At 38.8% G+C, this 14288-nt stretch overlaps 1 protein-coding gene across 1 annotated transcript in view; it reads right to left on the bottom strand.

The window, feature by feature from the left end:
- Positions 1–14288, bottom strand: part of MORC1 (MORC family CW-type zinc finger 1) — a 162134-nt gene that overhangs the window by 30112 nt on the left and 117734 nt on the right. The window contains exons 18-20 of the mRNA XM_053903323.1: positions 12107–12172; positions 9705–9950; positions 6966–7070 (exon numbers count right to left, since the gene is read on the bottom strand). Coding sequence (XP_053759298.1) covers positions 6966–7070; positions 9705–9950; positions 12107–12172 — 417 coding nt within the window. The remainder of the gene's footprint in view (positions 1–6965; positions 7071–9704; positions 9951–12106; positions 12173–14288) is intronic.

Below are 14288 nucleotides of genomic sequence, written 5' to 3' on the forward strand. Positions count from 1 at the left end.
AAGGCGGTAAATGCTGCTTCATATTAGAGTCAGAAAATATGCATAATGTCAATTTGGAACACATACTCCACCAAGATGAATAAAAGCATAGACACGTGCAACAAAAAGTTGGTACTTTTATCACTCTGACTTGAGTGTCAGAAAATTATTCCCACTCAACTTCTCTTACTGTTGGCATTTGTAATTTTATTCCCCTGGTGTTACTGAATTTTGAAAGTTTCTTCAAACTGATCATTTCCTTTCCTGACAATCTGCTGGAGTTTGGCAGCCTAATTTTCCCAGTCACCTTTCAGAACAGACACCCTAGGACACCTAGTCTGTACAGTCTCTTCTTACATCTCATCTGCTATGATAACTTGAGACGGTGACCTCCTTGCTAGGATGCTTGGTAATCTAGTCCCACTGCTTTGCTTTTATTTTTATTGCTTCTGCTAAGCATAGGGTAGTTACAGCTGATCAGATGGCTTCATTTTGAAGGGCACTGGGATGGTATGGAGTTCAGATGCCAAAATTTTGCCTGGAGTAAAGCTGAACTGCCAATATATCACATAGCAAGGGACCAGAGTTTTTAATTGAACTTAGACAAACTTTTAATTACAATAGTACCACAGGGCAATGTTCTGGTAAAGCAAAACTGTGGTAACCTTCACTCAGACATTGATTCCCCTGACAGAGGCTAGTGCATTATAAGAGGTCACCTAAAAGAATTTCTTCTTCCTCCCATCTGGGGTTAACTAGGAGATATTTTGAACCTTACACGTAGGATTCAAAATGCCTGAGACAGAAGGAGTTCAGAATATCCAGTATTCATCAAAAGAGAGGGCAGGGACGTATTTTGAGCATGGAAGATGAAAAATAATAGAATTCTCTGGAGGCCAAAGATCAGGCAATGCCAGCTCATGGAAGGGGTTGATGGCCAAGTTAGGACCACAACCACATTACTACAAGTGATAGCCCTGGACAAGGAAAAGATTCTCCTTTCCAGGAATCATCCCTGTGATGATGATCCTGATGATTACTATGTGACTCCGGGTTGACAGGAAAGATTAGAGTCAGGTCTTAAGCAGAAAAGATCTTTACTGGATAGGTCAGATTTAGGGTATATAAGGGGGGGAAATGTGCTAAAGGGAAGTTAGCTTAATGTGGGCAAGGAGGATGGATTGATTTTTTGAAATGAATTCAAGACTTTTGGCTGGAGAAGGCCCATCTATGGAACTTAGGAAACCTGTATAAGCCCAAATGCTAATTATTAATCAATGCAGTATTTATTTGTACCTAGAAATCCTCACCCCTGAGTCAAGTGTATTTGTGTACTCCAACCAACCTGTGTGGAATGGGCTGGGTGAACGGACATGGGGGACAGTATATGGATGACAAGTAGAGAAGTCATAAGGAGATGCAGTGAAGAAACTGAGAGTTCAAGCTGAACAGCTGGGGCTCAAGGTAATCACTTCCTGGCAGTGTAACTCTGAGCAAGTTTATTTTCCCCACCTCTAAGATGGGGATGAAAAGAGAACTTACCCCTCAAGTTAAAAAGAGAATTGGATGAGATGATATATGTGAAGCACGGGGCCTCAATTTCATCATGGCCACAGAGAAAGAAAGGCTAATCCCACTAAAACTAACATATCCAGGCACACGCACAGCATAATTTCAGAAGAATACAGTCTTACAGGGTCAGAGATAATAAATCTGGATCACATTTGCTACCCTGAAGTGGTGGAGGGAACTGCAGCTGAGCTGACAAGCTCATGAAAAATAACAAAAGAAATTTGCTGCAGTGCAAACAGATAGCCCAACACGTATCATCCCCAAAGGTCCAATGGGGAGGCTACCTGGGCATTTTGGAGAGGTCTGAAATGTTCTTAAAAAACTCCTCATTATTTTCATGACACTTTTTTAATCTATAGAAAATGCATAGAGTTTTAACTGAATCCCAGTTGGAGACTTCCACAGTGCCAGATGACGTGCAAGGTCTTACCAAGAACACTCTCATTGCGTGGACTTTGAAAACGCATGGACTGCACTGGCTAACAGGCCAAGTATAAATTAATATCAACATGGGAAAAAAAGGCTACAGAGGCAACACCAGTGAACTACATGATCAGAAAAGCAACTGGAGATAAGGAAAACGAAACCCAAAGTGCCACACGAATGATTTGGGAGCATGTTAAATGTGAGACACAGTGTGGAACACAGAGACAAACATTAAAAATGACTAGAAAATGAGGATTATCTCAGTGAGAAAAGAAAACAAAAGAATATGTTTTCCTAAAAAACAGCTTCAATAGACCATAGGCCTTGAAGAGAAAGGAATATGAGGAGCATTCCATCAAGAATGAGGCAGAGGGGGGCGCCTGGGTGGCTCAGTCGGTTAACTGTCCGACTTCAGCTCAGGTCACGATCTCACAGACCGTGAGTTCAAGCCCCGCGTCAGGCTCTGGGCTGATAGCTCAGAGTCTGGAGCCTGCTTCCGGTTCTGTGTCTCCCTCTCTGTCTGCCCCTCCACCGTTCATGCTCTGTCTCTCTCTGTCTCAAAAGAAACGTAAATAAATAAATAAATAAATAAATAAATAAATAAATAAATAAAAGAATGAGGCAGAAGGAGTGGAGGAAGAAGTCAGGTAAAAGGGTGAAACAGTGGTAAGGCTGAGTGCCACAGATGAGAGGTCTCGGGAAGACGAGGGATACCATGGCCGCAGTAACCAGCAATGTCAGATTCGACAGAGATCTGAAAAGCCATCAACATTCTCGCCATTTCAAAGTTGCACAACTGTCAGGAGGACAGCCAGAGTGAGGCGAGCCCAAAATTTGGAAGAGAGAAAAAGGAAGTACGTTAATATGAAAAAAATCCGTTCAAAAGGCAGACTGACAGACACAACCAAAGAAAGAATGTGCTTATCAGCATGGACCTGTTCTCCATACATTGTGAAGATACATTCCTAGGAGCACAGATAGACACAGGGCCTGGGTGCTGGGCTAGCGCCCTTTTAGCGTTAGTCACATTGGTAACATCGGCCCTGTCATGCATTTTAAGGGAGGTGGATATGGCAGCCTGTCTTAGCTGGAAGCCTTTTAAATATTCAGGCACATAACTCACCAGTAACTGTCAGCCTGTAATCGGCCAGCCCATGCAGATTGGCATAAAGGGTGAGAATGCATGGTGTAAGTCAGCATGTGCCTTCCAAGTGGACAGAGGCTGTGTTTATCTTACAAATGACCCAACTGCCATTATGCTCTTATACAACAGTCTCATGAGTTTGGATAATGAAAAATCATCCCTGTGAGATGGACCCTATTTGATGTACAGAACATATATTTCTGAGCCTATTACACTTGAAAATAAGGCCCAGGGCCCCAGTAACTTCACCAAAATAGTAAAACCACCTGATTGTGAGGGGGTGCGAAGTATTGTGTATGGTATCGAATTGTTCCTCTCTAAGTGATAACCTTTTGCAGCACTGTTAGCCCTCAGTGCCTTCCTTCTTTAAATTTTTTTTTCAACGTTTTTTATTTATTTTTGGGACAGAGAGAGACAGAGCATGAACGGGGGAGGGGCAGACAGAGAGGGAGACACAGAATCGGAAACAGGCTCCAGGCTCCGAGCCATCAGCCCAGAGCCCGACGCGGGGCTCGAACTCACAGACCGTGAGATTGTGACCTGGCTGAAGTCAGACGCCCAACCGACTGTGCCACCCAGGCGCCCCAGTGCCTTCCTTCTTTAAATGAGACAGGTACAGAGTCAGAATTAAAGCACGTGCACATATACACATACACATATAAGCACTACAAGTAGAAGATAACTGGGTATAAGCCCAGGGGTGAAGAAGAACCATTTTTTAATTTCTGAGTTTAAGAAAGTACAGACAGACAAATATTCAGAAGTAATTATGTCCTACTGAAATTCCTGCAACTACAGCCAAACAGAGAAATTAATGTGCATCTGTGGATAATGCATATTTATCCAAATTAATTAGACACACTGAGTTTGAGAACAGACTTCCTGCTAAAATCAATGGGGCACAAACAAATCCTAACACACACACACACACACACACACACACACACAAGTAACACAAAACTTGAGAAATATTACATGAAAAGACAACAACAATTTTAATACAAATGTCAGACCTAATTTATGAAAAAGTACTTGCTAAAAGCTATATGCAAAGCCTAGGGAGGTGACAAAGCAATGGCCATGTGGAAAACATGCCAACCAGATTCTGGAAAGCAGGCTTTGACTAGTACTGCTCACAGGTGCAGCTACATCATGGTTTGCTTCAAAGAGGCGGTGTTATTTACAACACTAGTTGAGCTTTCTCTTCCTTTCTGGCCACTGATTAAATTTTGACCCTTTTCCTTTTGAAAACAGAGTAAAACCTTGGATTTCTAGTAACTTGGTCTGAAAGTGTTCTGCAAGATGAGCAAACATTTGTAATTAATTTTAACTTGATAAATGAGCAATGTCTTGCAACATGAGTAGTACGTGACACTGAACATCACATGATAACAACTGAGCCAATGGTTCTTCTCTCTCTCTCTCTTTCTCTCTCTCTCGTAGGATTATGGGTGATCATCTCCCATGCTCGGATTCTCAGTCTCAGGCCACAGTGTTTGGCAGAAATCAGCGATTTTTCAGAACGTTGGAAGGTGCCTGAAACAGGCACTAATGTATTTTTTTTTGTCAATTCAAAGCACCTATGGACAGTCCTTTGTTTTTCCATACAAGAGTAAGCTTAGGAAAGCTTTGCTTCAATCTAGGTCAGGCTGCCTGCAGATATAGACCCTTTCCTCTGCTGCCTTATTGCCAGTTACATTAAATACAGTATATGGCATGAGTGTATTATACTGTACTGTAGTCAGCATCGTGCGAGGGTATACAATGGCCCCCCATGCATCAATAGGTTGAAAAGAAAGGCGGTAAGAAGGAGATGATTACAGTGGAAGTTAAGAAGGAAATCATCGAGAAGTACAAATGAGGTGCAAGTGGCTGAAATTGAAAGATTTTATAAGAAGTCTACGTCTGCATCTTTTCCAGTGAGATTAGGGAAGTGTGTAAAATGTGGGAAACAGTGCAAAATTTTATAGAAAAGCACTACCTGAAAAAGGCTGTAGCAGTGCAAGTGATGAATCTATTTAATGACAATGCAATGTCACATTTCCACAAAATCATCAAAAGGAGGCAAAAGCAAGTGTCATTGGATAAGTTCCTTGTTAAAGTTGCAGGAAAAGAAAAAGATTCCATTGAGCCAATAGACAGCAGTGATTCCGTCAGTGATAGTGAAAGCTGTCCTACACAATAACCCTCCTCTCTCGTCTCCCTCACACCAGCCACAAAAATTTTCAAAGGTAAGTGCAGGTTAATTTGTTTACTTTTCTTTGCATTTTGTATTTTCTTTATTATTTTGTATTATATTACAATATTGTAATCATTTTTATATGAGTATTTTTGAAGTGTGGAATGAATCAACTGAGTTTCCATTGTTTCTTATGGGGAAATATGTTTTGATATGCAAGTGTTTTGGATTACAAGAATGTTTCCCAAACAAATTATGTTCACAACCAAGGTTCTACTGTACTTTGGTGTTCCCTTTCTTCGGAACCTGGATTTAGTTGTTCCTTTTTGTCGATATAAAGGTTTTTCCTGCACCCTTTCACAAATCACATCCTTCAGATGGCTTCTTCAAACAATGATAGTTTATTGATGAAGTGATGTGATGCCTGAGAGTAAGGGGGTAGGTAAGGGATGTGGATGAGACAAGACTGGCCATGAGTGGGTCACTGCAGAGCTGGGAAATGGGCACACAGGAGCTGACTGTAGTATGTCTGAAATTTTCTATAATGAAAAATTTTTTAAATAAAACCTCCATTATTGTTATACCATGTCCTTTCTGACGATGATTTTCTGCTGATGGGCACAGAAATTAGGCTGAAGTCCGAAAACCCATGTTCCTTATTGGCTCACTGGCAAATAAAACTTAATCCACAATTCCAAATAGCATTTTGAGATATCTTACCTAAAGACAGATATGATGAGGCCAGTCCCCTTTCTAAATACTCTCTCTTATATTATCATGTCAACAAATAGCAAATATCTAGGTGACTACAGTTATTCTTAAAGTTTAGCTATAAGCTTCTTGGTGATCAAGGTAAAAAGAGAACTATAGTGAGTAATAAAATTTATATTCTGATAAAAGGAAGCACTGAATGGATTTTTTCCTGACGTTAAATTCTAATGTCTAAATGAACTCTTAAATTATAGTACAAAGAACACTAGGTAACAAAAGGGATGTCTTTAACATAGCTTCACAGATGAAGTATTCCTCATAAGGCCAGTCTTTGGGTCAATTCTTCCTAAATACCAAAGGCTTTCTTTCATTCTTGGCTCAGTAAGGCAAAGCAACTCTGCTGGGATCTACAGTATAGTCAGATCCATAGCTCTTTGATGATGACTGAAGTTAGAATCAGGGATACATAATCTAGGGGAATAAACAGAAATATATCTGCATTTCTTGAACAGACTTTTCTAGGGCTTTTCCCAGTGGCCTAGTGTAAGTCAGTTTAGAATTATACTTTCTGGCGAGGATCTATAATATGAATTACAGAAAGGGTCATATGCTTTGGATTTGGGCATGCAGGTTTCAGGATGACCTTCAAGTTATGTATATAATTTATATGAATTTATACACTACTAAAGCTTTTTCACCTTGACAACTAAAACGAAAAGCATCATGGACTAATGGTCTGGAGGTACGATCCCAGTTACATTTTCACGAGTTCAGGTAGCCTTGGGTTTGTAACTAACTTTTCTGAGTCTTGTTTCTTCACCTAAAAACTAGGTTATTCGATTAAATGTTCCAGCTACTTTGAGGTACTAATATAACATGCTTCTTGGATTCCTCTAACCTTCATGAATGGGAATAAATATCAAGGTGTCACTTAGTTGGTAAAATTTATCTCACCAGGATTATATCTGGATCGCTGTTGCTGGTTTCAACTTTGGTCAAAGCCTTATATTCTGGCACAAGATTTTCACTCTGCTTCCTACTCATCTCCCTAGAAGAGACCTATGGCAGGATATCAACAAAAAATACATGAGAGTTAGCAGCAATCACTGGTACACATTAAATCACCTTTATTCAGCTTCTGTTAATTTCTGCACAGAAGCAAACTTCTGTAGGATAAATAGGACATTCAATATCTGATATTTGCCCTCAAGAAGTATATGATGTAAGTAAGTACTTACAAAAGTTAAATGACAATATACAATAAAGTAAAACTATCATAAGGCAGATTAAGCACAAAATGAGTGCTGTAGACTATGGGGATCAACAGTGAATCAAAGGGCTTGTAGTAGTTTGCAAACAATCTCCCTGAATTATTGCCCATACACTGAATAAATAATGTCTCATATGGATATACACATTGTTCTTAAAATTTATGTAGATGTTGCTGGGGGGACATAAGATATCATTCATTTCAAAATATCTATGATGGCTTTCTCTTATGTAGTTCTTTTATTTTATTTTATTTTATTTTATTTTATTTTATTTTATTATTTTATTTGAGAGTGAGAGAGACAGAGGGAGGGCAAGTGAGAGAGCAGGGGAAGGGCATAGAGAAAGGGGGACAGACGATGTGAAGCAGGCTCCTCACTGACAGCAGCGAGCCCTATGCAGGGCTCAGACTCACGAACTACAAGATCATGACCTGAGCCAAAGTTACACACTCAGTCAACTGAACCACCCAGGTGCCCCTTTATATAGTTCTTAACCAACAGATCCTAGGCATGTCTAGTATTATGTGAGATGTCTGCGGTAATTTCTTGAAAAGATATCCTCATACTTAAAAAGGTGGGAAAACAGCTGATATGAAACATTTATGATACAGGGAAAGGTCTCCTTTGATTGGCATGGCTAAAGGTAGACTCTCAGCTTCTCGAGAGCAAGAACTGTGTCAGTCTCTGAGTTCTAAGCACCTGGCCCAGCATAAATGCTTAGTATATGTTTGCTCAGTGAATTAACAAAGGACATCGAGAGAAAATTAAAAGGAATTAAAAGATGCAGATGTAGGAAACAATAAGAGTATTATTTTTATTGGGACCCTTGCTTTCAGGAAATGGGGGACAAAGTTGTTTAGCATAAAGGAAGGGGCAACTTCTGAGAAATACAAGACTGTGATAAAAACCATTCTCTAGGAAGAACAATTAATTAATTACCTCTGTTAATAAAGCTGAACTGTGGTACATTTAAGCTAAAACATTAGCTAATGCGAGAGCCATTCTTATCAAGCTTTTGGGAAACATTACAAGATTTACATGGAGCATATCTGCCTCTTAATTCCATTTACTTAGGCTAATGTTAAAATTAATTACACTTCCTGCACTTCCTCTGGTAGTGGTAATGCTCAGTGTATTTACTGGACAGGATGTTAGAAGTTTATTGGAAATAACCCTCAACTGATTGAAAGTTGTTTCAACTGCACTTTAAAATTTGGTTAAATTCATTTTTCAAATGTTTATAGAGAATTCCACAGTCTCCTCATCTATCTTCTTCAATTCTTAATCTAGACTTCAAATATTTTAAGAGAATGAGCTACCCAAAAATGGAATGAGAAAGGCTACCTTGGGAGGTAATAAGTTTCTGTCACTAAAGATTTTCTAAGAGTCTATACACCATTTGCCAAAGATTTTACAAAAGAATGTGTGAGATATTTTTGCAGCACAACAATTATTCAGAATAATTCCTTTTGAAAGAACCATGCTGAAAATATCTTGTCTCCTACAGTGCTGAACACAGTATCTTTACACAGGGTGAAGTTCGGTGGATATTTGCTGATCAAATCAGTTTATTGCTTCCAGTGTCTATGGCAATTTATTTGAATATTTTCTCTGGTGGCCCATCTCTACTCTTTAAGGGTAAATTTAATTTTAGGGAAGACTAAAAAGGCATTAGAAATCAAATTTGATGAAGAAGGCAGATAACCTAGGCAATGAATTTCCGCTAACAAAAGATTTTAACCGGTAGTGAGATATTGTCTGTAACCGCTTAGCACTGAATCTGGCACAGGTGAATGCCCACTCAGTTGGAGGTATTCTTATTATTATAAGCTGAATCTAAGAGCAAGTTCTCAAAATGGAATTAAGCTAGAGTAACACTCTAAGAATAAAAGTGTAGTGAGTCTTTTAAAAGAAGCAAACTCACTTGGGAATTACGTGGTGGTTCATTTGTTAAAAAATCAGTCTCAACACTTAATTGTATTATCGACATTACATCCTATTTTTCAGAATCTCAACTAGAGGGGTAACTACCGATTATGAAATAAAGCTAAGCATTTTTGCTATAAAGGCACTGAATGCAAAATCCTCAAGGTTACAGGCTTATCCTATATGCATAGTCTCTCTTAAATACAGATTTTAAATCCTTTTCCCATCCAGGCAGTTTCTGGGGTCCTTCAGTTGGTTGAACTCTCCACACACTGTGCTGATGTGCTGATATTTGCCACCTGACTTTTCCTCCAAAAGAGAATAGAGAAGAAAAAATAGAAATTGGGACCCTGTCCTGGAAAGTCAGATGACAATGTATATGCTATAATTAGAGAGCTTTAAAAATGTGAAAATGAAGCAAAACTTTTACCCAATGCTATTTCCAGAATAAGTGAATTACTATACATTTTGTGACTAAGAAAAGAAAAACAAACACCTGAGATCTCTTGGCTAGTCTGATATTTTCTGGCAGGGCTGCTGGACGTCTCTGCTGTTGAGGTTTTGCTTTCTTCTGCATAGACTTCTTCATAATGTTAGCTTCTGCAACGTACTCCACCTCAGAGTCTGTCCCTTCTGTGTTTTTTTTCTGGCCTCTGTGGCTGACAGAAAGCTCAAAGGACGCAAGAGACTCCTGCTTCAAGTCCTGGCCCCAAGGCCTGACTTTCTCAGTTTTTGTATTTTCCTTGAATAACAAAGAACATGTTTTCATTATTTGGTAGCTATCTTATTTTTAATTAATTGTCATCTTCCTCAAAACCTTATGAAATGAGGTGATACTTATTACTAATAAACACTTTAAAAAGCAGAAATGTAGAAAACAGACTTTAGCACTGTTTTAGCTCATTCAGAATTTGATTCAGCAGAGCTGGGCTGAGTCCAGAAATCTTTTGATCCTAAAGATGGCAGAAAAGTACAAACGGAGAATGTGGTATGCTTCCTGACTTCCTCCCCACAGCGACTTACTTGCCTTTGGTTCCCTGGTGCGTACACGTCAGTAATCTATTTATCTTAAAGGCTGGATGGGGTTTATCAATCCTGTATTCATCTTACCTGCCTGTTAAGAAATATGGATAACTACATAGGGGCACGTGTACCACAATGTTTATAGCAAGCAGCGCTTTCAACAATAGCCAAATTATGGAAAGAGCCCAAATGTCTATCAACTGATGAATAAAGAAGATATGGTTTATATATATAATGGAATACTACTTGGCAGTGAGAAATAATGAAATCCTGCCATTTGTAGCAATGTGGGTGGAACTGGAGGGTATTATGCTAAGTGAAATAAGTCAGTCAGAGAAAGGCAGATATCATATGTTTTCACTCATATGTGGAATTTGAGAAACTTAACAGAAGACCATGGGGGAAGGGAAGGGGAAAAAATAGTTTCAAACAGAGAGGGAGGCAAGCCATAAGAGACTCTTAAACACAGAGAACTGACGGTTGATTGGGCAGGGGGGCGGGTAGGGAGGAGGGGAAAATGGGTGATGTGCATTGAGGAGGGCACTTGTTGGGATGAGCACTGGGTGTTGTATATAAGCAATGAACCACGGGAATCTACCCCCAAAGCCAAGAGCACACTGTATATACACTGTATGTTAGCTAACTTGACAATAAATTATATTAAAAAAAAGAAAAGATGGGGCGCCTGGGTGGCTCAGTCGGTTAAGCGTCCGACTTCGGCTCAGGTCACAATCTCGCAGTCCATGAGTTCGAGCCCCGCGTTGGGCTCTGTGCTGACTGCTCAGAGCCTGGAGCCTGTTTCAGATTCTGTGTCTCCCTCTCTCTCTGACCCTCCCCCGTTCATGCTCTGTCTCTCTCTGTCTCAAAAATAAATAAACGGTAAAAAAAAAAAAAAAAAATTAAAAAAAAAAAATTGGAAAATTCAAAAAATTAAATTAAATTAAAATTAAAATTAATTAAAATTAAAATTAAAATGTCAGCCCTAAACCTCGTCTAAAATAATGTACTTCTGGGGCACCTGGCTGGCTCAGTTGATAAAGCATCTGACTCTTTGATCCCAAGGTCATGGAACCTACTTAAAAAAAATAAATAGGGGCGCCTGGGTGGCTCAGTCGGTTAAGCGTCTGACTTCAGCTCAGGTCACGATCTCGCAGTCCGTGAGTTCGAGCCCCGCGTCGGGCTCTGGGCTGATGGCTCAGAGCCTGGAGCCTGTTTCAGATTCTGTGTCTCCCTCTCTCTCTGCCCCTCCCCCGTTCATGCTCTGTCTCTCTCTGTCTCAAAAATAAATAAACTTTAAAAAATAAATAAATAAATAAATAATAAAAAATGAATAAATAAAAGTGTAGAGTTTTGCATGTGTGCATGCATGTGCACGCTTGTGTGTAATTGGTATAACCGGAAAGCCCTAAAGTTTAAAAATATTCCCTCTAAACTCTAAATTTTAGATAATAACAGACATTTGAAGGATATAATGTAATATGACATTTAGGAAACACAAGGAATAATGTAGGAATTAATAACATATTTTTAGGCTGATATATAGCCATAAATTAAAGCAATCTATGTATATGATTACATATATACATATATATATATATAAAACCATAGAAAATATGGGAAATATATTAAAACATTTAAAATGGTCATCATCTCCAGACAGTAGGACAATGGGTATTTAAATTTTCTTATTTATACTTTATCTTCTAAGTTCTTCCTAATAAACATGTATCACTCTAATAAGAAAAAAAATGGCAATTAAAAATATGTATTAGTGCTTCACTAACTGAACCATGATGACATTTAGCCCTTGATGAAGTCTTACCCTTCAAATGGGAAACATGACACAAATGGCTAAATCCTACTTTAATTACTCACCTTAGATGCTGAAGTTCGGCAGGTAGTAGTGAACTCCATGATTCTTCTTGTTGGTATAAACTGAGGCTTTTATGAAAAAAATCATCAGATGAATGTAAGTAAAAGTAACTTTCAATATGAATATTATCATAATTAAATATTCTTCATTTCTTAAAGACATTTCAAGATTGTATACCCTCAGCGTGACTGGGTGGCTCAGTCGGTTAAGTGATTTTGGCTCAGGTCGTGATCTCACAGTTTGTAAGTTCGAGTCCCGCATCAGGCTCTGTGCTGACAGCTCAGAGCCTGGATCCTGCTTCAGATTCTATGTCTCTCTGTCTCTCTGCCCCTCTCCCACTCATGCTCTCTCTCTCTCTCTCTCTCAAAAATAAACATTAAAAAATAAAAATTAAAACAAAAAGATTGCATACCCTCACTGATAATTACTAAGGGGTCCCTTTCAGAGTAGATCTACTGCAGCAATGTTCTGATTAGGGATGACTGGATAACATAAGAGAAGGCAATGACTTGTCAAAGCATTACAGATCAGATGTCTCAGGAGCAATTTCAGGGGTACCACTGTATCAAACATGTCTCCACAGCCCCTGTCCCCTTTCTCTGGAGACTCTTTATTCCCTGTTTGCAGGTCCCAGCATCTGGACTAAATCCTGACCCTCAGCAATAGCTCTGTTTAGTTCAGAGCTCGAGGCCTGAGCCTCAAGGGACTTCTGAGGGTAGACTGGCCTTAACTGTGTCCCTAATAACTGGATGCTGCATTGTACTCATAGGCACAGCTAGAGAGAGAGGAAGCATCTGCTCTCCCTGAAAAATAAGTACCTTTTAAGCTAGTATTTTGATGTCATGATGGGCACGTTAAAAGGATGAGATGTTGACTAAATACACAGAGAAAAGATAAAAGAGTAATACAGGCCCTGTACGTCATGCTCAGGTTCACTCCTCTTCGGAATAGACCCTGGTTAGGGGGTCTGTCTGGACCTCCTTTGTGTAGTACAGCCATTAATGTTTACTGAGCCACAAACACCAATGTGATAACCAGCTCAGTGGCCAGATTCTCTAGGACATAAAATTTACTTTCCTCTTCCAATTTCCCCTGAAATTGGGAGTCCTGGATGATTAAGGGTTGGCTCTGCTCTCTGCTGAAAAATTTTCTGATGTGGATGGTTTAGAGTTTGAAATGGTGCCTTTTCCTCTGTCTTGAGACCCGGATGCCTCTTGGAACATTCTATAAACTGCTGGTACCCTTCAAGACAACTCTTCCAAAGCTGAATTCATTATTTCCTTTTATACCTGCACCCACTTTCAACCAGTACTTCCTAATGCATTCCCTCTTTTCACCAGTGACATCACCAAACACCCAGTTACCCAAGCTAGGTTATCCTTGGTTAATCATCACCCTCAACCCTCTCCACCTAATCAGTGATAAAGTCTTGTGGATTTCTTCCCTTAAATCTTTTTTTTTTTTTAATTTTACACTAGCCTCAAGTCACCATATTGTTTAAAGCTTTTTATCATCTCTTGATTGAACAATTTTCTATAATCTTGTTTTTCTTGCTTCTAGTTCACTTCCCCCTCATCCACCAAGGGAGAATTAATTGCTTTATTTTCTATGCCCCCATGGCATTATTTCTTTTTAGATGTTTATGTAGAAAATATATTCACATGAAGCAATATACATTTTTAAAAGTATGTATTTTTTAAAAATCTCCTGATTACTCCATTCTTTATTTTTCCAGTTCACATTCCACTGCTGTTACTTTTCTGTTTATCTTTCCAGACATCTGTTTATACCTCATACGGAAGCATATATAAATAAGTTTTCCCCACAGATTTGAGGTATGCAAAAATGGTAGTATATTATACATACAGTCTGCATCTTGCTTTTTCATTTAAGGATACATCCTAGAGATCTTTCTCCATTAGTACTTAAAAAGCTTCTTCATTTCCTATTACAGATGTATTGTATTCCAATAAATTGTATAAAAAATTATTTAACCAGACCTGTTAATAAACATTTAAGTCTTCTTAATATTGTACTCTACAAAGTATGTTGTAATGATGTGTAAAATAGGTAATTTTGTAAATAGTTAATTCATATTTGTGTACGTATATGTAATCAGTTTCTAAAAGTCCAATTTCTGGATCAAAAGGTACATGCATTTGTAACTTTGATAAACACTGTTAC

The sequence above is a fragment of the Panthera pardus genome, unplaced genomic scaffold (assembly GCF_024362965.1).
Source record: "Panthera pardus isolate Hobbes unplaced genomic scaffold, ASM2436296v1 HiC_scaffold_16, whole genome shotgun sequence".
NCBI lineage: Eukaryota > Metazoa > Chordata > Mammalia > Carnivora > Felidae > Panthera > Panthera pardus.